At 50.0% G+C, this 18,243-nt stretch overlaps 8 protein-coding genes across 8 annotated transcripts; 2 read left to right on the plus strand and 6 right to left on the minus strand.

Moving 5' to 3' along the window:
- Nucleotides 1-362: 362 nt before the first annotated feature.
- PC9H_000671 (uncharacterized protein) lies at nucleotides 363-3,082 on the minus strand (the record flags this gene model as incomplete). Its single annotated transcript, XM_036770326.1, has 9 exons — nucleotides 363-914; nucleotides 970-1,189; nucleotides 1,244-1,516; nucleotides 1,576-1,777; nucleotides 1,837-1,973; nucleotides 2,039-2,118; nucleotides 2,175-2,337; nucleotides 2,394-2,496; nucleotides 2,569-3,082. The coding sequence occupies 9 exons, from the start codon at nucleotides 3,080-3,082 to the stop codon at nucleotides 363-365; spliced, it is 2,244 nt and encodes a 747-aa protein (XP_036636171.1).
- Nucleotides 3,083-3,583: 501 nt separating this feature from the next.
- PC9H_000672 (uncharacterized protein) lies at nucleotides 3,584-4,856 on the minus strand (the record flags this gene model as incomplete). The annotated part of the gene is made up of 4 exons (XM_036770327.1): nucleotides 3,584-4,056; nucleotides 4,110-4,192; nucleotides 4,244-4,578; nucleotides 4,632-4,856. The coding sequence occupies 4 exons, from the start codon at nucleotides 4,854-4,856 to the stop codon at nucleotides 3,584-3,586; spliced, it is 1,116 nt and encodes a 371-aa protein (XP_036636172.1).
- Nucleotides 4,857-7,706: 2,850 nt separating this feature from the next.
- PC9H_000673 (uncharacterized protein) lies at nucleotides 7,707-9,152 on the minus strand (the record flags this gene model as incomplete). The annotated part of the gene is made up of 5 exons (XM_036770328.1): nucleotides 7,707-8,504; nucleotides 8,691-8,826; nucleotides 8,891-8,918; nucleotides 8,974-9,068; nucleotides 9,133-9,152. 5 exons carry the CDS (start codon nucleotides 9,150-9,152, stop codon nucleotides 7,707-7,709), a joined length of 1,077 nt encoding a protein of 358 aa, XP_036636173.1.
- Nucleotides 9,153-9,529: 377 nt separating this feature from the next.
- Nucleotides 9,530-10,304, minus strand: PC9H_000674 (uncharacterized protein; the record flags this gene model as incomplete). Its single annotated transcript, XM_036770329.1, has 5 exons — nucleotides 9,530-9,591; nucleotides 9,644-9,703; nucleotides 9,759-9,813; nucleotides 9,866-10,084; nucleotides 10,137-10,304. The coding sequence occupies 5 exons, from the start codon at nucleotides 10,302-10,304 to the stop codon at nucleotides 9,530-9,532; spliced, it is 564 nt and encodes a 187-aa protein (XP_036636174.1).
- A 76-nt stretch (nucleotides 10,305-10,380) lies between these two features.
- Nucleotides 10,381-13,079, plus strand: COG6 (Golgi transport complex subunit 6; the record flags this gene model as incomplete). Its single annotated transcript, XM_036770330.1, has 11 exons — nucleotides 10,381-10,788; nucleotides 10,841-10,971; nucleotides 11,022-11,219; nucleotides 11,273-11,440; nucleotides 11,492-11,816; nucleotides 11,870-12,006; nucleotides 12,058-12,133; nucleotides 12,187-12,447; nucleotides 12,503-12,595; nucleotides 12,654-12,722; nucleotides 12,774-13,079. 11 exons carry the CDS (start codon nucleotides 10,381-10,383, stop codon nucleotides 13,077-13,079), a joined length of 2,172 nt encoding a protein of 723 aa, XP_036636175.1.
- A 231-nt stretch (nucleotides 13,080-13,310) lies between these two features.
- On the minus strand, nucleotides 13,311-13,771 carry PC9H_000676 (uncharacterized protein; the record flags this gene model as incomplete). Its single annotated transcript, XM_036770331.1, has 4 exons — nucleotides 13,311-13,378; nucleotides 13,432-13,516; nucleotides 13,574-13,632; nucleotides 13,681-13,771. 4 exons carry the CDS (start codon nucleotides 13,769-13,771, stop codon nucleotides 13,311-13,313), a joined length of 303 nt encoding a protein of 100 aa, XP_036636176.1.
- Nucleotides 13,772-13,892: 121 nt separating this feature from the next.
- On the plus strand, nucleotides 13,893-17,562 carry PC9H_000677 (uncharacterized protein; the record flags this gene model as incomplete). The annotated part of the gene is made up of 11 exons (XM_036770332.1): nucleotides 13,893-13,940; nucleotides 13,996-14,073; nucleotides 14,126-14,302; nucleotides 14,351-14,473; nucleotides 14,528-14,945; nucleotides 14,998-15,254; nucleotides 15,305-15,538; nucleotides 15,590-15,949; nucleotides 16,003-17,070; nucleotides 17,124-17,299; nucleotides 17,352-17,562. 11 exons carry the CDS (start codon nucleotides 13,893-13,895, stop codon nucleotides 17,560-17,562), a joined length of 3,150 nt encoding a protein of 1,049 aa, XP_036636177.1.
- A 97-nt stretch (nucleotides 17,563-17,659) lies between these two features.
- COX16 (Cytochrome oxidase assembly) lies at nucleotides 17,660-18,129 on the minus strand (the record flags this gene model as incomplete). The annotated part of the gene is made up of 3 exons (XM_036770333.1): nucleotides 17,660-17,782; nucleotides 17,837-17,905; nucleotides 17,959-18,129. The coding sequence occupies 3 exons, from the start codon at nucleotides 18,127-18,129 to the stop codon at nucleotides 17,660-17,662; spliced, it is 363 nt and encodes a 120-aa protein (XP_036636178.1).
- Between the last annotated feature and the right edge of the window lie 114 nt (nucleotides 18,130-18,243).

Below are 18,243 nucleotides of genomic sequence, written 5' to 3' on the forward strand. Positions count from 1 at the left end.
TCAAAAAGTTCGGAAACAAAGCAGTTTGAACTTCGAGGAGCAGGCACGCGCGCGTGCCAAGTTCGGCGATAGGGCGCTAAATGCATGCATAATGATACTTACCGTAGCCCTGGACAACCGTCGAGGGCGACCGCAACACTTGGGAATTTTGGCACTCTCGAGTTGAAATACATGTAGACATACATCGTCTTCGAAGGTGTATAAGGATTGTAGCCATTGTACATATATCAACGAGGAGGGTTCGATGAATATAAGATTATAATAGGATGGAAATATTTGTTCGTTCAAGGGAGGGTATAGAAATGAGTGTCTGGGTACTTGTCAAGTAAATGTCCGATATAGGTTCATGAGAAGGCGGGTGGCTATCGCTCATGTCTAGCAGCTCGGTGGTATGGTTTCGGTGGAGGTGTTACGGAAGCTCTGGGAGCAATTTCGAGAATAGTTTGTGTGGGAGTTGCTATGTCGCGGGCAAGGAGACTAGTGCCTGTACATACACCGGCAGGAAGAGCAACCGTGACTGCGTCCCAGCCGTTGAGATAGCTACAACCGCTGGCTTCAATCGGGCCACCAGTCACCGTACTTTCGCTTGCGGTGGAGATACTCGTAGGGCCTGCGAGCCGTACTTCCGTTCCGGTCGTGGTGTAAAGGGGAAGCTGGCCGACGGGTATCATGCCCGAGTCACCAGAGATGGCTGCAGGGGGCCACACCTCCGTAGCGCTCGCTGCTATCGAGCCTGATCCACCACCGCCAGTCTGCCACGCAGAATAAGTAGTCGGGAATGGTCTCAATGACTGACCAACGCGCTGGCATTTGCCAGTGGCGGTTCGTGGGTCCTTCGGTATCCAACCATTCTCGAGACCAAGTTTGTAAGACCACAAAGGCGCCTCAACAAAACCTGCCGTGGAGTTACCAATCTTACGACCATGATATAAGTCCAGCGACACAGTGATAAAAAAAGAAGCAACGAACCTTCCAAGTCCAGAAGAAGTAATCGCCAAGGGCGTCCATGCTGGCTTCGATAAAGGCTTGTAAGCCCGCTTTGGTGCCGGGCGTCCAGTTTCTGGAGTCTTCCCAATCGCCACAGTCGCCGCCGTAGGTGTGGGAGCCAGGAACACCTCTGAGGAAAAGACCACAATCGTTGAAACCGTTGGAAAACTCGCCGGCAAAAGTGATCCCAAACGCGGTATGACTAACAAGACGACGAGTTTATTGACCCGCATCAGCAACAAAGTCAGACACTGACCTGGTACGCATACTCGACCCCCAAGCACTGCATGCTCGGGCTGGCCATACGCCACCAGCGGAGTCCTCGTCAGTACCGCTATCTATTGGCTCGACTGCTGACCGATCACTGAAAGCAAAGTACGGGTGGCTGTCGAGCATGACCCGATCGGCGCCATCGAATGTACCAGCCCAATCAGATTGTGCCCGGAAACCATCATGAATAGCCATGAAAGGACCATTGCCAGCGCCGATGCCAGTCATTTCACGCATCATGCGGTAGGTTTCCTGGTAGCTGTAATGAGGAAGAGGATGAGGCGAGACCGAAGGTGTAAAGGGAGGTTCATGACTTACAAGCTACGAGCAATATCTACGCCAATGAGGCGAGTAAGGGCCTCATTCATGATTCCGAAGATTGGAACAACGTCGCGCCATTCAGGACGATTGATAAACTCGGTAAATGTGCGGATGTAGCTGAGGGTGCGCTGTGCGTTCGCCATACCCATATTGCCATAGAGGAAGTTGACTTGTCCCCATTTCCCGGAGTGATTGTAGCCTGATCAACAAAATATTACCTTCATAAAATAAACTAACGGCGTCAAAATTATGGCATACCGTTCTGTGATCCAGGTATCGCGTGGAGATCTAGGCATACTCGAAGACCATACTTGCGAGCCCATCCAAGGACGCGAACGATGTACTTCCAACTAGTCTTCGCCATAAAGGGTTCCTGCGCAGTAGGGGCATGACCGCTATTTTAAGCACGATTAGCACTTTTGATGAACAATCACAAGTGTCATACTCTGTGCTGTTCCACGAGTCTATAGCCCAGAAAGGCACCGGGAGTCGTATCCAATTAAGGCCGGCTCCAGCAATCTCAGCGATGTCTTGTTCAGTCTAACAGCAAGCAACGTGAGGAACATCGAGACACTGAATCAGCTCCATTCACATACGATGAACGTCTTGTAATGTTCTTCGAGCTGACCCAACCCTCCATTAGCCGTGTCTGCTGCCATGGCCATGCTAAGAGACCATTCGTCTATTGTGCCAGGATACCTTTGGAAAAGGGCGGGAGAAATGAATGGCTCGAGAACGAAGAGTCCACCGAGATTGACGCTGTGACAAGCATGTTAACGCCTGAGCATTGGTCTAACTGAATGAAAACAACTCACCCAAATATTCTATCCGTGCCCCAGTTCCATGATTGGTTCAGAGGCGGTGTCCAGGCATTCGGTCGTGCGCCGTTGTTGTAAGGGTCTTTGGTATCGTACACCCCTGATGTTCAAAAATAGTTAGCAACGCACCGAAGCAAAACAGTGGATGGAGTCCACGACGGCGTTAACTCACAGTACCCGCCAAAGGAATTCCTGTAAGTGAACTTATTGCCATCTTCGTCAGTAACCTCTGATCCATCGCCTCCAGTTGTTGCCAAGACAGGAGCCTCAGGAGAGACGTTCGGGGTATTGTTGTTATCCGTTTCCCCAGGGCCTTCAGTAGATGGCGCAGACGCAGCAGAACTGTTTCGGTTTCTAGGCTGAACCACAACGAAATAAACCGGAAGAACAATGACCAAGATCAAGGCAATAATGCCTAGGACGAGGAGAATCCATATGATTGGCCGTCTAGATTTCTGTTCTCTAGTGAAGGTATTGTCCGGGGAAGCGAGCGGCGAAGAGGCGGTGGCAGCACCCGCTACATCGTAGGAGTTGCTCTCGACTCGTTCTCCAGGTGAAATGAGCTGTGACGAAGAGGGTGCACGATCCGATGAAGCAAGGTAAGAGGCGCGCGGGGTAAGGTTAGGTGTGTCGGAGTCCCCAAAGGGCGAGCGGAGGGACGTCGATGCCATCTCTGGAGAGGACATGGCAGACTTGTTGTGCGGGGAGAAAACGAACCAGGGAAGTTGGAGCGCTTGAACCTACGCAACTAATTATACCCTGCAACTTTCTGCGGTCAACATACACCGGTGAGGCAGAAGAACGGAAGTCCACCACGTGATGTGCCTTGCTGGATCATGCCAAGTATCATGGCACGGTCACCAAGGAGTCCATGCGTTTCTTCAAGACTTATGATACAAAAATACGACGCATGCAATGGCAGACACCCGCTAAGCACCGTTAGTTGAACTGAACAGTTTATGCCGTGTAACAAAATTAAAATATACGTCCGGCCGCGCTTGATCACATCATCCGAGATTAAATAAAGGAACTCGTGTTTTATATTGGTTGTACAATGTTTCACAATCGTAAGAGTCGCGCCCGTCAATACATAGTTAAATAATCAAACATACAGGTCACGGCGCAGCGTTACCTTGAACCAATATCAGTAATTCCTTTGGGTAGATTGTAACATCGGGCGTACAATTTTATGCCGATTCTTTAGTACTCGGCCGGTATATCCCAAAGGGATCGGAAGAGTCCAAAGTTCCATAAATATCTTCGCGAGGGGAAGGTTGAATAGCCTTTGCAGTAGGAATACTAAGCCCGTCGCCGTCGAAGCGAACGACTGGAAACGAGGTAGATGGACGGGCATTTGATGCTTCCCAGTGGGTTTTCGACGTAGGAATGCCGCTTGCTCCGTTGCCGTCGAATCGGGCGACTGGGAAGGAGTTGGGGGGATGGCTCTCCGATCCTTGCCAATGAGTGCTTGCAGACCATACCGTTGCCATCAGAACACCGATAATCTCGATGTAGGCGTTGGAAATTAGGAACATAAGGCACTTGAGGTAGTCCCCCTCGCGGAAGTAGAGGGCGAGCAAAGTGATGCTGACAATCACTGGGAAGATAAAATTGGATACCGCGATCCAGAACAAGGTACGGATCCTGCTGGAATAAGATCCTAAAAAAGAGCCTCAGAATTAATTGTGAAGGTGGTGGTATTGGAAAACTGACTGGGTTGCGCTGATGCAGCCGTGCCAGTTGGAAAAAGCGAGTTGTTGAGGTTCAGACGCCACAAAAATAGGACAGATGCAAACCTGTAAGCATGTATGAGAAGGTTGCCTCAACGAGTATAGGTGTATACTGACGAGTTATCCACGACTTGAAGGAACCACTCTACTTTGGGACCGGTATGCCTCAAAGAGAGTTCGCCCATCTCCTCAGTTGTTGTTGCATTCCGAATGAGTCCCGAAAATGTGACCATGAACTCGATCAGGTTGCCCAGCCGCCCTGCCTTGAGCAGGCCAAGCGGTATGAAGATGGAGAAGAATATTATTTTAGGCGTTTGGCGATAAGGGAAGACCGCAAACAGTCTGAACATTAGGATAGATTCCACCAAAATGGGGGCACTAGCACTGAAAAAAGTATAGGCCAGGACACTGTGCCGATCCACTGGTACTAGTGGTTCAACGAGAGATGGCACCTGTGCCAGATGTGAGCTCGACAAAGTACAAGCAACGAGTACGAGACACCTACCAGTATTTGTATATTTAGTAACCCCATAGTAATTCCGATGCAGATAGAGACCACATTGAATATAAAGATTGGCTGGCGGAGAAGGCGGCTGGTAGAAAAAAAGAACAGGGCGAACAGGAGAGGTATGGAAACCCCTAGCCATACGCTGCAAAGGATGATGACCTTAAGCGATTTGTTGAGTGCATGCAGGTATGCCGTCATAAACGCTGGCAAGGGGGAGGTCATCTTTGTCTAGGTAGGCTGGGATGGCAATTCTAATGGTTACGCCTGTATGTTGGTTTTAAACGACATTCGTTCAGCGGTGGACCGAGATGGAGGTGTCTGAAACGTCCATCATTGGAGTGTCCAAGTAACTTTCCACCATGCATTATGTTACAGTGCACAAACTCTCCGGCGAGAAGACCGACATTTGGTGACCAAAAGGTAATCCAGCGGAGAGTCTAGGAGATACATGATCAGCCCTTGATTGGGGCGGATGGCAGTACTGTAATCCCCCGAAATCATGATGATTGGGCGGCAATCATCGTACTGACAACATGCAAGTGAGATAAGACCGAAAAGGGCATGAAGTGGACATGAGTACACAGTAAAACATTACTAACCTAGTTGGAAGTGGACATCTGACCGTAGATCGCTCACTGCCTTCGATTCATTCGAACGTTTCAGCTTTCTCTTCCCTTAATATGATCTCCCGAGGAAGCGGAGCCGGACGCCTTTGTACGCTACCTCCGAGTTGCTTCAGGCCTGAGTGAAACAGCGAAGCAAAAGTGGATGGTACTTCTGGCCACGGTACAACCATGGCGCGAGGGAGATGCTTGCACATGGTCCTGTATCGGATGCAATTGTCTGTGGCCAAGAAATCAACACGAGCAATACGATAATCAAGGCATGTGTGCGACAGAACATCTGGAACGTCGATGATTGCGCCATCAGACAGCATTTGCCCAGACTTGCAGAGATGTATCACCCTGGAATATCTTGAAGGGTAGCTGTTGACCAGGCGTCATACCTGGAATTGTCCTCTCCTGCAAAAGTGTCTCGATTTCGTAGCTGGTATGCACAGATGGAATCCGTACAACACGGGTTCCCAGTGGCGTAGGCCTCGAGACAGTCTGAATAAGGGGTCACCGTCAAATTAGATTGGGGGGGTCCATGGTTGTGTGCTTGCTGATTCAAGTCCTGTCAAGTCTGATACCAGTACATAGGCTAAAGACCGAAAAGGTCACCCATCGGAAGGTATACTGAGACAGACGGTATTGGGTTGACATCAATGCAAACGCCCCGACGTTTAGGACAATAAGAAGTAATCAAGTCTGGAGTACTCACGGTCTGTACTTATCGAAGAGCTCAATGGCCAGCGGGATGAGGTGGTAGATCGTCACCGTTCCACAACGAAGCATAATAACAGAATGCAAATGACTCAGCCTAAAGCGCAATTTACGCGTACAGATGCAGTCCCCGAAATTGTCTGAAACAGATATCGTTAATCGGCTAAACCTGGGAAATAGCCCGTACTTACACAATGATATGACTTTAAGTCACCAAAGCCCATAACACCATTCACTTCTTTCTGCCTTTGCGACCAACCGAGGATGTGAGGATTGATCCCTTAATAGTACCAGCGCCTTTACTAAGGCACTCCGAGCAGTACCATTTTTCTGGCGTAGGTTGCTTCAAGCCGACACAACCCAGATGAAACTGCAGAACAGAAGACCGCGTTCATCGTGGAGTGGTAGAGACAATACAAAACACTCACCCATTCGTAAGGACACTTCCCTTCATTGTCGCATGCGATCATCTACATGCAAAATATCAGCAACGGCATTCCCAAGTGAACTCGATCGTACATCTCCGTAGCTGCGCTTTTGGCAGAAGCAATACAGGCGTTCATCGTCGGCATCTTCTTCGTCATCCTCTTCTGCATCCTCTTCCGCTTCACCCTCCATCTCCTCATCTTCTTCGAGCTTCTTCACAACAGGTGGCGGATGTATCTGGCGAGAGAGCCGGGAGCGAGGTATGGGTGTCGTAATAGGAGGAGCTGGGGCAGGTGGTGTAGAGGCACGAGGCGGCAGTTTGATGGAGGCTGAAGCTGCTAATTTTCGTTCTGAAAAGCAAAGATATCAATCATACCGACTGGAAAGAGGAAATGAATCCAACTTTTTGTAGGATTGCCACCGTTAGACGGGGTAGGAGAGCCACGGTCTATAGGAATACTAGTAGCTTGGGCGGATTTCAACATGGATTCCGCCTTCCGTAAAGCTGAATCCGTCAAGGGTGCTGGCTTCTCCATTTTCACAGAAACATTCGGTGAGGTCTCCTCCTTTCCCAAGCCCACCCAGGACGGCAGCGGCTCTGGAATTTCGCCTTGCAGGACGCGAACTTTGGATAAATCAATGTCCAGCCGTGCTCTTGTTCGCATAAAAAGTTCTACAAGCCTTCTGGCGAGCGCAGTCTTTTCATCTGAGAGGTTGTTTAGCTCGATATATGCTGCATCAATCTTCTCCGGGAGTGCTAGGTGAGCGTTGTTCGAGCCATTCGTCTTGCCATTTGCTGCAGGAGATGGTGCAGTAGAGTTGGGATTTGAGTTAGAGTTGGAAGAGTTGCCACTGCGAAGTTGATGCCGGATATACCGAGCCGAGTCTTTCTCAACTTCCCGCTGCAATTCTGTGCGCAGCATTTCAAAGCCTAGCAGAACTGATGCGGTGACGACTTACCTAGAACCCTCGCGTCTCTGTGTTTAATTTCTTGTAGAAGGTGAGCAACCTCGTTGGGTAGGTTGTCGAGACCTGACAGCGACTTCGAATGAGTTGTAGAACCGTGTGGACTTGGTGCTCACTGTAGATGAATTCTGAAGCGACTGTGGCTGCTTCCTCTAGATTTTGGACGGAAACACTCATGATGAGTGTAGGAAAGGAGGAACAAAGGGTACTCCGCAGCGATCCTTCGGCAACCAAGTCCTCAGGTTTAGTCATCTTTTTTACTGCCTATGTACGATAATGGGGGACAGAATGCCAGAAGTGCATTTGGTGGAAAGCTGTTGGCATAAAAAATACTCATTACTACTCTGTGAATCGATCATCGTGTACCAGTCGGGACGCCCCCTCGTCGGCCTCTGCCTGCCCCAGGACCAGACCTTCGCCCATATCCTCCCCAACCACCGACGTACTGGCCAGGGCCCATGAGTCCGATACCTCCAGGTTCACCGAAGGTAGCGTAGTTCCTCTCGCGCTCCTCCTCTCTTCTGTTTCTGCCAGCAGCACCGCCTCGGCGTCCGCCGCCACCACCGCGAGGAGCGCTCATTGGGCCCTGCGTCGACGACGACAAGGAGTCAAAGAACGACGACTGAGGGTTATATGCAGGCTCCGACTTCGGAGATTTAGCTTCCGCGTCTGATTTGCCTTCCCCCTCAGAGGATGGTTCTCCTTCAACCTTTGCGATGGCAGCCTTGTCAAACTTTGCGTTATTGCTCTGGAAGTCGAAATCCGTTTTGGGGACTTTGATCTCTTTGGTATGCTCGCGTCCGCCACCTCGACGACCGCTGCGTCCAGTCTGGGCATTTCCGTTGTTAGATACTCTCAAATCACCTAATGCGCGCTCAACCGTTTCCAAGGATGCTGTGGCCGTATGTATGGGATTTGCGTTGTTACGCCTCTGTTGCTGCTGTTGCGGGTGTCGCGAAGTGGCATTGGCCGAAGGGTTAGCGGTAGAAGCAGGCTGCTCAGGAGGGGTTTGGGCAGTTTGAGGGGCTCTTCCATTGGCGAACGCGGCGGGTGGTTGCGACTGCGCTACGAGAGGCTGGGCAGGCGCAGGAGCTGCTTGTGGTGGTACAGAGTTGAAACCATACGGCTGCTGGGGAGCAGACGCAGTGGATGCCTACAAATGACATTCGTCAGGAACATAGAAGTCGACAACATGCATGTCACAACGTCGAAACTCCGTCAGAAGGAAGGCAACGGAATAATCCACACGGTTGAGTATTGCGCTCTCGGATTGTTGTAATTTTTACATCCGCGATGGGTTCATCTCTGGGTCGTCGGCGACACGAGGAGAGAAACTCACCCCAATCACTGCTGGGTCGTCATGCACACTCCGCCGCTGGACAGGCTCATCGACGGAAAGATCCTTAACTTCTGAAGCACGGAAGATGATATAATCGTATGGTTCTTGAACTGGTGGAATGAAATCCGGGCCTAGCCTAAGAAATGACAAGTCAATCTTAAGGCCAAACTCGTCACGCTGTCCAGCAAACTATCCCTTACCGCCGATTCTCCGTGCCCATTGAATACACTGCAAGCACGAAGAGTCAGCACACATCTACAAAGAACACGTAGCAGAGTCTCACCATTAGAGAGTTGTATCGTTGAGGCCTGGGCATCGATACCAGCTAGTATCCCCCTGTATCGTACATCTGAATGGGAAATGAGAGCAATTGGTTTCCTGGGTGCCACAGCGGTATGTGAGTTGAGTTGGCCAACCCCTGCGTGGCACCAAGGAGACGTACCCAATGAAACTTTGAGCCATGATGAAAGAAAATAACTAAGAAGGAAGAGCGAAGGTTTTGAAGAAAACTAAGGAAGGATTCGGGTGTTGGGTTGTTGGAAGTTGCGCGTTGTTGGCTGTCTGGAACATTTTTGAATGCGTTGTGTGTGTTCGGCTTTGCATATATTTCTCACGCTTACAATTCCATACTTACATTACAACAGTTCATTCCAATTTGTCAATTATATGCACGAATTCGTTTACAAGTAAAATAGCTGTATGACCGAGCTCATCGCTGATAAACCCTCCCAGAGTTGATACGTTTTGACTCAATGTTCTCCGCGAATACTTGGCAAAACTCTTTCTTGAGATGATACGAATGGTTTCGACTAGATGCCGACTGCTAGACATTGAGTTGGCTAGATGGGGTCCGAGCTGATATGAACAACTGAGCCGTCATCACAAATGACTTTAAATCGGACTGGATAACGACGTTTAGCGCGAACCATGGCAAAGGGGCAAAGGTTCCTTACGAATGGTGAAGGGGACGCCTTTTTCTTTCCTGATACTTGTGAAATACAGGGTTCCAGAGTCTAATGCGGTCAGAATAGTGGTCAGTATATTCACGGAGTGGCTGAACAAATGTACCTTTTGACCCTTTCAAGCGAAGACTTACGTCGACGTTCCCTTGCAGTTGGTTGATCTGCGTTCACAATTATCAGTAGCCGACAGGGGGCATAGAAGTCTGCACTCACATTCCCCTTAATTCTTGGGTCACCGTTCAGCCACCATTCAGGCTGGGGTCGGATGGCTTCTCCAAGATGATCTCTTAGTTCGACACTCTCCTTCACGGAGCGCATGATTTGGCGTACAACCGAGCTCGAAATCTTCTCCTGGTTGGTGATATAGGTCAAAAACGCTGACCAAGCCAGTACACCTCCCGTAACAGCAGCGAGTATGACGGGCCATTTTTTCTATTGAACGGGTTAGCGAGGCAGCAATAGTGGATTGCTGGTGGGTACTTGCCTTTGGTAAAGGGAGATCCCGTGGTTGACGGTAGGGTCGCAACCGTGCAGGGGAGGAGAACGTCTCAACCGATGGTTCAGGACGAGGTCGGTGGGTCTCAGTCGCGTACGCCCTACGAGGAACGCGCAGCGGCGTGTGAGCGTGAGCGCGTCTTGCAAGGAAGGACATGGCGTTCGGGACGAAACTCATTGGGCCTAATAATAGATCCCGAGGTATATAGGCGCCCATAAATCCCGCCTTCTTCATGTCTACGCCATCGCCGTCAGTACGTCCGACTGTCCGGCCTTCTGCCTCGCACACTTCTCAGAGAAATCCGATCTCGGCTCGGCTATACAAACTCCTTGGAACGAGCTTTGACGATAATGCAACAAAAGAAGCCTTGCAGACCTTGTCCGAACTTTACGCGACCCAATCCACAATTACTCCCAGCAAGGGCAAGGAAATCGTACACGACACTTTGGACGATAATGATACCCACGACCTTGAACTCGACGGATTCAGGACGTCACGCGCCAACACATCTCACACCTTGGTAGAGTCCATCCCTGGAGAGACCGCTGCAACGGCACGGAGGCATCTAAAGCGAGACATGGAGAACAGGCTCGCCGAAGGAAGCCACGAGTTCCTTAATGCACTAGGAGAAGTGTCGCAGGTCTGTCCTGCATGCAGATCTTTCTGTCTTCACATATGAACGCGGTGTACAGAGATTACAAGCTCTGCAGCTGCACATTGATATCCTACACGCCAGCTGTGATGAGGCAGAAGCCCAACTAGACGTCACGAAGGAGTCAAGCAAGGCATTGCTTGAACATGCTGGAAATGTCGCCAACGAGAAGTAAGTAAGTTCTACAATACCAACTCAGATCTGCCCTCAATAGGTCTTAGAGAGCAGGTAGAGAACAAGATATCAATAGTGAACTTGTTCCTTGCCAAATTCACGTTGAGTGAAGAGGAGGTCAAGTCCTTAACTTCTAAAGACGTCCACATTGGCAAAGCATTCTTTGACGCCATGGATAAGACAGAACGCATTCGCGACGACTGCATGATCTTGATGAGTGGTGAGGAGGGCCCCACCAAAGTTGGGTATGTTTCTACCTTCTAAACTGCCGAAGTGCAGCTGATAAATGATTTGGAAGCTTAGACATTATTTCCAATACATCAACTCACTTAGAGGCGGCCTATGAGAAGATAGTGAGCTGGTGTTCCTACGAATTCCAGCAAATGGGACGCGAGCCGCAGCTAGAGGTAGGCACGACGATGAGGGAGTCAGTTCGGCGGCTTCGCAAACGGCCAGAGCTTTTGAAGTGAGCTAAAGCACCTTCTTTGTCGCGCTTTATTGATTGAACGGTCGCTAGTGAAGCACTGGGGCAATTGTCAGAGACGCGTCAGACTGCGCTTCTATCATCGTTTATCGCTGCATTGACTAGGGGAGGCCCATCTGGCCTACCTCGCCCCATTGAACTTCACGCGCACGATCCTATCCGTTATGTCGGCGACATGCTGGCATGGGTCCATCAAGGGATCGCGGCCGAACGCGAATTCTTGGAGAGTCTCTTTGATCTTAGAGGTCATCGCCGAATGGTCGGAAGCGTTCGTGACTTCAGTTCTATGAGCGAGGAAGAGGAGTGGATTCGTGAGCTGATGGATTTAGCTGTGGCTAAATTGTGTGTTCCATTGAAAGTCTGTGTCCATTCGTTCGACAGGTTGATAACGTTGTTGATGACTACCTATAGGTCCGGGTACAGCAGACGATACGATCACAAGAAAGCAGCATAATGTCCTTTAAAATCGCGAATCTGCTCCAATTTTACATGTTGACCATGGTTCGCACCATCGGAGAAGGGGCTTTGTTATCCAAAACTCTAAACGAGTAAGTGTTTGCACTTCGGTATGTATCTCGCGCTGAATTCATGGCCCGTAGAATCACCGACGCGGCTTACAAGGTGTTCTATACTGCTATTGAGTCACAAGCCAGCGCCTTGAACCGTGAACATATGGTGTGTACGACGATCCAGTGCGATGACCCAGAGGTTCATGTGACTACTGCCAGAATCTTGACGATACTTCCTTGACACCACCCCTTTCAATACTCGACCACGCACAAATTCTGCGAGAGATCATGAACGTGTATCAATCTTCACTCATTGGCAACGAGGCTGATGAGGAAGAGAAGGCCGCCTTCGAACGCATCGCTGATGTCATGATCGACCCTGCGGTTGAAACATGTATGAAGGCGGGCCAGGAGAAGCAGCGTCTGCGCCCTTCATGGGATCAGCCAATATTTGTCCTCAATTGCCTGACGCATCTTCAAGTATGTAGCCTTTGCCGTAGTTGCATAATCGTGCATTTGATGATGTCTCAATCAGAGTGTCCTCGAAGCCTGCTCGTTCACTATGAAGAAGCAAGCATGGCTGCAGGCCATCATAGATGACCATGTCTCGCAACTGACAGAGGAACACGTCAGTTCCCTTGTTTCTTTGTCGTTCCTAGCTTCGTCTAAATCGCGCTTGCCCACAGTATCACAATCTTCTAGTAGATGCCGGACTGGAGACTGTAATTCAAGCATGCCAGACGAAATCCGCAACGGTGGGTATATCTCAATGGCTAGCTTCGTGTCATATTCACGTCCATTCTTAGGAACCACTGTCTCGTCTCCCTGCCACGGAGCCGGCCATGCTCCAGAGAGCCCTGCAACACTTCTCTGTTTGGCTTTCCGGACTCGAAGTTGTTCAGTCGCCGCGACTCACGCAACTCACTGTCCAACGCCTACACAGCCAGATTCATCACGCGGCACTCAAACGTCTCCTTGAGGCGTACCAACTGCTTTGCGACGAGGTGAAGAAACCTAGCAATAAGTATGAGGCTGCGTCGACGCTCCTTGGCAGCGAGCGGCCATTTGGTCAGGTCAACATCTTGAGACAGATTTTTGGCTTAGAAGGTTGACAAGAGCTACACCGTTTGAGGTACTACTTCGACGTCAACCACTTCACACTCCGAGTTGTACGAATCCCCTCCGAAATGCTGTTGCCTGTATACCCGCAGGATATCAATATAAAATGTCTTGCAACTGGCGTATATGTGCCGGGGAACTTATGATCATCATCCGTTCATTCTAGTGACCGTAGTCGAGATAGTTTGCACAGGGAGTCAGTTCCAAAGCGCATGTCTACATGTCTAATGATGTGCTTCCTTTGCTATCTGAGCAGCGTAGGGGTTGCGGGGGTCCTTAGCAAACTCTGGTGCTGTAAACGGACGTCATGACGGCGGAATTAGAGCTGAATTCTTGCAAACTCACATCGGACAGCAGCATCTTGGAGCTTAGCGACGAGGTAGAAAGTGATGGTACCAGCAGCCATGAACGGCCACATGGGCTTCAAGAACTGTAGTATGCAAGCCGTTGAATGTCTGTTAGGCTGGTATAGTGACTGAAAACTCACGGGCGTGGGCCATTTACGGAGTCCAAGGAAGGCCATTTTACTGAATATGACAATGCAAACTGGATATATTTCAGCTGAGCGTGCAATAAGTAAGTGGAAGGGCGTACCAGTTGCTTCGGAGTGGATTTCAAAGTGTTGGTTTTGAAGAAACGTTCGGACGAGTTCGCACCTTCCAGGCCGTGTGAAAGTCTTTCCCATTCAAGCCATATTCTCCGGCGCCAAAAGACACGGTCATCGCAGTCGCGTTCCACTAGCACACACTGTACCCTGGATTCGTTCCACCTTCTCTGCTTAGCATCGTGACGGAAGGGATATTCCAATGGCCAGTGTACAAGCCCAAGCCGCAAATGCTGCATCGGCCCCTGCTGTATGAATGTCCCTCACTTGCTGGGCTACGCAACTCAACTCACATATTATGACAGTGGAGGCAATTCTCCTTCTTTGATGTGGTGCCAGTCAAGGATGTGCATGACCTTGCTTCACCACCGGAGATATTCAAAGTGCTTGGAAACTCCCTTCGGACTGTTTACTGGGACTGATATTGTCACTCAGAATCCATTCGAAATATCTACGACTGCTACGTCAAGCATCGGAGTCCTGGTCGCCGATTTGCATGGCAGCATTCATATCCTTGACAAGCATTTCGAGATTACCAGAAGTTGGGTTGCTCACGTCGGCGGCAGAGTCACGCACATGTCAGAACGCAAAGGGGTATTGATATCTATGGGAGTGAGTAAGTTCGGACGGCGACTGCCTGATCTTTGACAAATATTCTAGGAAGAAGACTCCGTGAAGTCCCCTCTGCTGAAGATATGGGACCTAGGTAGCAATGATAAAAAGACCGGCGCTCCCCTACTACTCCGATCCGTAAAGATTCAACCAAGCAATCGTCCGCATCCGGTGCGTGGACTTATCCAAGACTTCGAGATAACTTGCTGATACTTAGCCACCAAGGTTACCACTATCGCCCTGTCGGCTTCCCTCTCGCACCTAGCCATTGGACTTGCTGATGGAACAGTTCTCTTATATCGGCACCTGGACCAGTCCGTCTCCTCTTCTTCGAACTTGACTGCTGTGCCTAAACCTCGAACCGTATTCGAGTCCTCCACTGAGCCCATAACTGGCCTCGGCTTCAAGGAACCAACAGAGGAAACCAATAGCCTCTATCTCTTCATCGTCACTACAAATCGAGTGTTGTCCTACCAAGCCAGTGGTCGAGGGAGCGGAGGCGCCCCTGTAGTCATAGACGAAGTTGGTTCTGCGCTGGGGTGTGCGACTGTCGACTGGAGAGCAAGTGATATTGTCGTGGCTCGTGATGAAGCTATCTACATCTGTGGAACGGAGGGCCGAGGTGCCTGCCTCGCGTACGAAGGTACTCAACATCACAGACACCGCCCAGCTCGCGCTAATCATTTGTTTGTAAGGACACAAGTCGTTTGTACTCACGCATCTCAATTACCTTGTTATGATTTCCCCTCCTATGGTGCCTTCTGCTTCGGCTGCATCCGCTACCGTGAGGCACGTCGCGCGAGCCGCCAACTCTGTCGACTCCGAGATCACAAAGGTCACTGTCTTCGATCTCGAGAACAAATTTGTTGCTTTCTCTGGTACCTTCACTCAGGGTGTTAGCAGAGTATTCTCTGGGTATAACAAAATATATGTTCTACTCACTGATGGCCAGGTACGTGGTCCCATCCCGTTTCATCCCGCCCCTCATAATGGTCCGCCCAGCTATCTACTCTTGAAGAGAAGCCGACCTCTACAAAATTGAACATGCTCTACAGCAAGTCACTCTTCGTGCTGGCTTTGAGTCTAGCCAAAACGCAGGAACTCGATGAATCCAGTGTAGCCGATATACACCGACAATACGGGGATCATCTATATACGAAAGGCGACTACGATGGTGCTATGTCCCAATATGTCAAGACGCTAGGTAACCTGCAGCCCAGCTATGTCATCCGCAAGGTGAAATCGCTTCTCATAAATCAATGCAAGGTTTCCTGACAGGTTTGTTAGTATCTGGACGCTCAAAGGATCCACAATCTCGTTACTTATCTCCAAGAACTCCACTCAATTGGGCTCGCGAACGCTGACCATACCACCCTTCTGCTTAACGCGTACACGAAGCTCAAGGATGTCTCGCGTCTCGACAATTTCATCAAGACTGAATCTAAGCGTGACTCGGACGACCTTGATGAACTACCTTTCGATCTCGAAACGGCTATCCGAGTATGTAGACAAGCTGGGTACTTCGACCACGCTTCCTACTTGGCAAGAAAGTACGAACGTCACGAAGACTATCTGCGGATACAGATAGAAGATGCTGGGAACTACAAGGAGGCCCTTCTCTACCTCCGTAGGCTTGGGCCAGAAGCTGTCAGTCCTCCTTTCTTCAGCCTTATATTTCTACCTTCTGACCGCATCCGAAGGCAGAGAACAGTCTCGCTAGGTATGGTCGAGCGATGCTAGGAAGTCTGCCAACGGAGACAACGCAACTTCTTATTGATCTTTGCACGTCATCCATGCCTTTGTTGCAAGAGGTTGAAACATCTTCGGATAAGCCCACGAACTCGACGCCGTCTTACCTCTCCTACCTTGCGTTGAACCGCAATTCTGTCGTAGTGCCAACTATAGTCTCCTCTGATACTGCTGTACCACCATCACCGTCAATCAAAACTGTCTGGCCAGGCGAGACAGTATCCCGTCGGGGGTCTGTACATGCTGTTTCCCGCCCAGACACGCCACCTGCTTCTTCATCTCCCGTATCAGTCAAGCCTCCGCGCTTGAACCCTATAAAACGGCCTTCCCCTCGGTTATACTTTGCCCATTTCGTCGACCATATGGACCACTTCATTATCTTCCTTGAGACTGTTGCCACTCTACGATGGGGCCAAGCGATCAAGTCAGACGGCACGATTTCAATAGTAGCTCCTGATCCACCTCCTGGTGATGGTCTCCCGAATGAAGAACTAGAAGCGGCCGACCAGACGGCTGTCTGGAACACGCTGCTCGAGCTTTACTTGACTTCTGAAGATGGGACTAACCTTCGGCCAAAAGCATTGGGCGTACTCAAAAGCCAGTTACCTTTTGATCCCACTCATGCACTCATCCTATGCTCAAGTCACGCTTACACACCTGGTCTTGTTTTGCTATGGGAGAAACTCGGCATGTACGAGGATGTCCTGCGGTTCTGGATAGACAAGTGCAATGAAGGTGAACCTGAGGCCTCTCGAGAAGTTCTCCGCCATCTCGACATATACGGAAAGGATCACCCTTCCCTATACCCCCTCGTCCTGCGGTTCTTGACCTCCACCCCCGAGTTATTATCTAAGCATGTGGATGATCTGAAAACCATCTTGGACTACATCGACAAAGAAAAGATTATCCCTCCTCTAGGCATTATCCAGGTCCTGAGCAGAAACGGAGTTGCGAGTGTTGGTCTAGTCAAGTCATGGTTGGTCGGCCACATCACAAGCTCGCGAGAACAGATTCACCGGGTATGCATCAGCTTACATTTCCACCGAAGTAAAAGTACTCATGGGAAACTCAGGATCAAGACTGGACGAACTCCTACCGCCTGGAGACGCAATCCAAATTGCAGCAGGTGAAGGAACTCTCTGACATCGACCAGCCGAGGGTTTTCCATGTTACTCGCTGCTCGTCATGTGGAGGACAGTTGGATCTTCCTAGCGTCCACTTCCTGTGCAACCATAGCTATCATCAAAGGTATGCGTAGTTTGCCATGATACTTGGATCGATACTGACGCTTGATCGGTAGGTGCCTAATTGATCAGGATACAGAATGTCCTAACTGCGTGCGGGAGCACGGTGTCATTCGCGAGATCAGGCAGAACAACGAGCGCCTCGCTGCCCAACATGACATATTCTTATCTGAGGTGCAGGAAGATGGCTTTTCGGCGGTGGCCTCCGCCTTCAGTCGAGGCTTTCTGAATATGAACAGAGCGGAGGACATTAGCGCATCGTCATAGCTATCAAATCTTCCGATGCTGTTATTTATTCCTGGAGTATCTTACATGCTGAATTAATACACATTATACATACTTTCGACAAAGCTGGTTCTAACATTCATTTCCCGGAGTCCTTGGGAGAGTTTGGGGATTCTGGAGGAGGAACACCCCATTCTGGCAAGCCTTTTGGACGCTTTATCCGTTTGGATTCCCATTCGTCGTCCGAGGCGGCACTCAAACGCTGTCATCCTGTGGTGAATAGAAGTCAAGCCACCGTGGAATAGTCTCCACTCACGAAATACTCTTCTCGGATGTCGAATTTCTTGCGCTTTTGATCAAGCCGCAGTTCGTCCGCTTTGTTCATCTATTTTAAATGTTTCTAGCGTATACTCCGGACCAGCTGCAGTATAAGCGGACCTGTTTCACCCGTTGGTCTTGCAAGTCGTACCGCGTTTGAGTGAATGGAGTGAGCATGAACGATGCGCCGACCATGAGCAACACAAACGGAACGCCGAACAGCCCGGGATATTTTCTAAGCAATTGGCTCATAGGAGTCTTGTTGACTGGGTTCGACGGAAAGACAGCCATCGCTGGGACTGACAGAAATCTGCGACTGTCTCAGAATAGAAGTCGGCCAACGAATAGGATCACTCCAACGCGTTCTGGTCAAAATTCCCACGGTTAACCCCAACCTCAGATTTT

The sequence above is a fragment of the Pleurotus ostreatus genome (assembly GCF_014466165.1).
Source record: "Pleurotus ostreatus strain PC9 chromosome Unknown scaffold_1, whole genome shotgun sequence".
Classification (NCBI taxonomy): Eukaryota; Fungi; Basidiomycota; class Agaricomycetes; order Agaricales; family Pleurotaceae; genus Pleurotus; species Pleurotus ostreatus.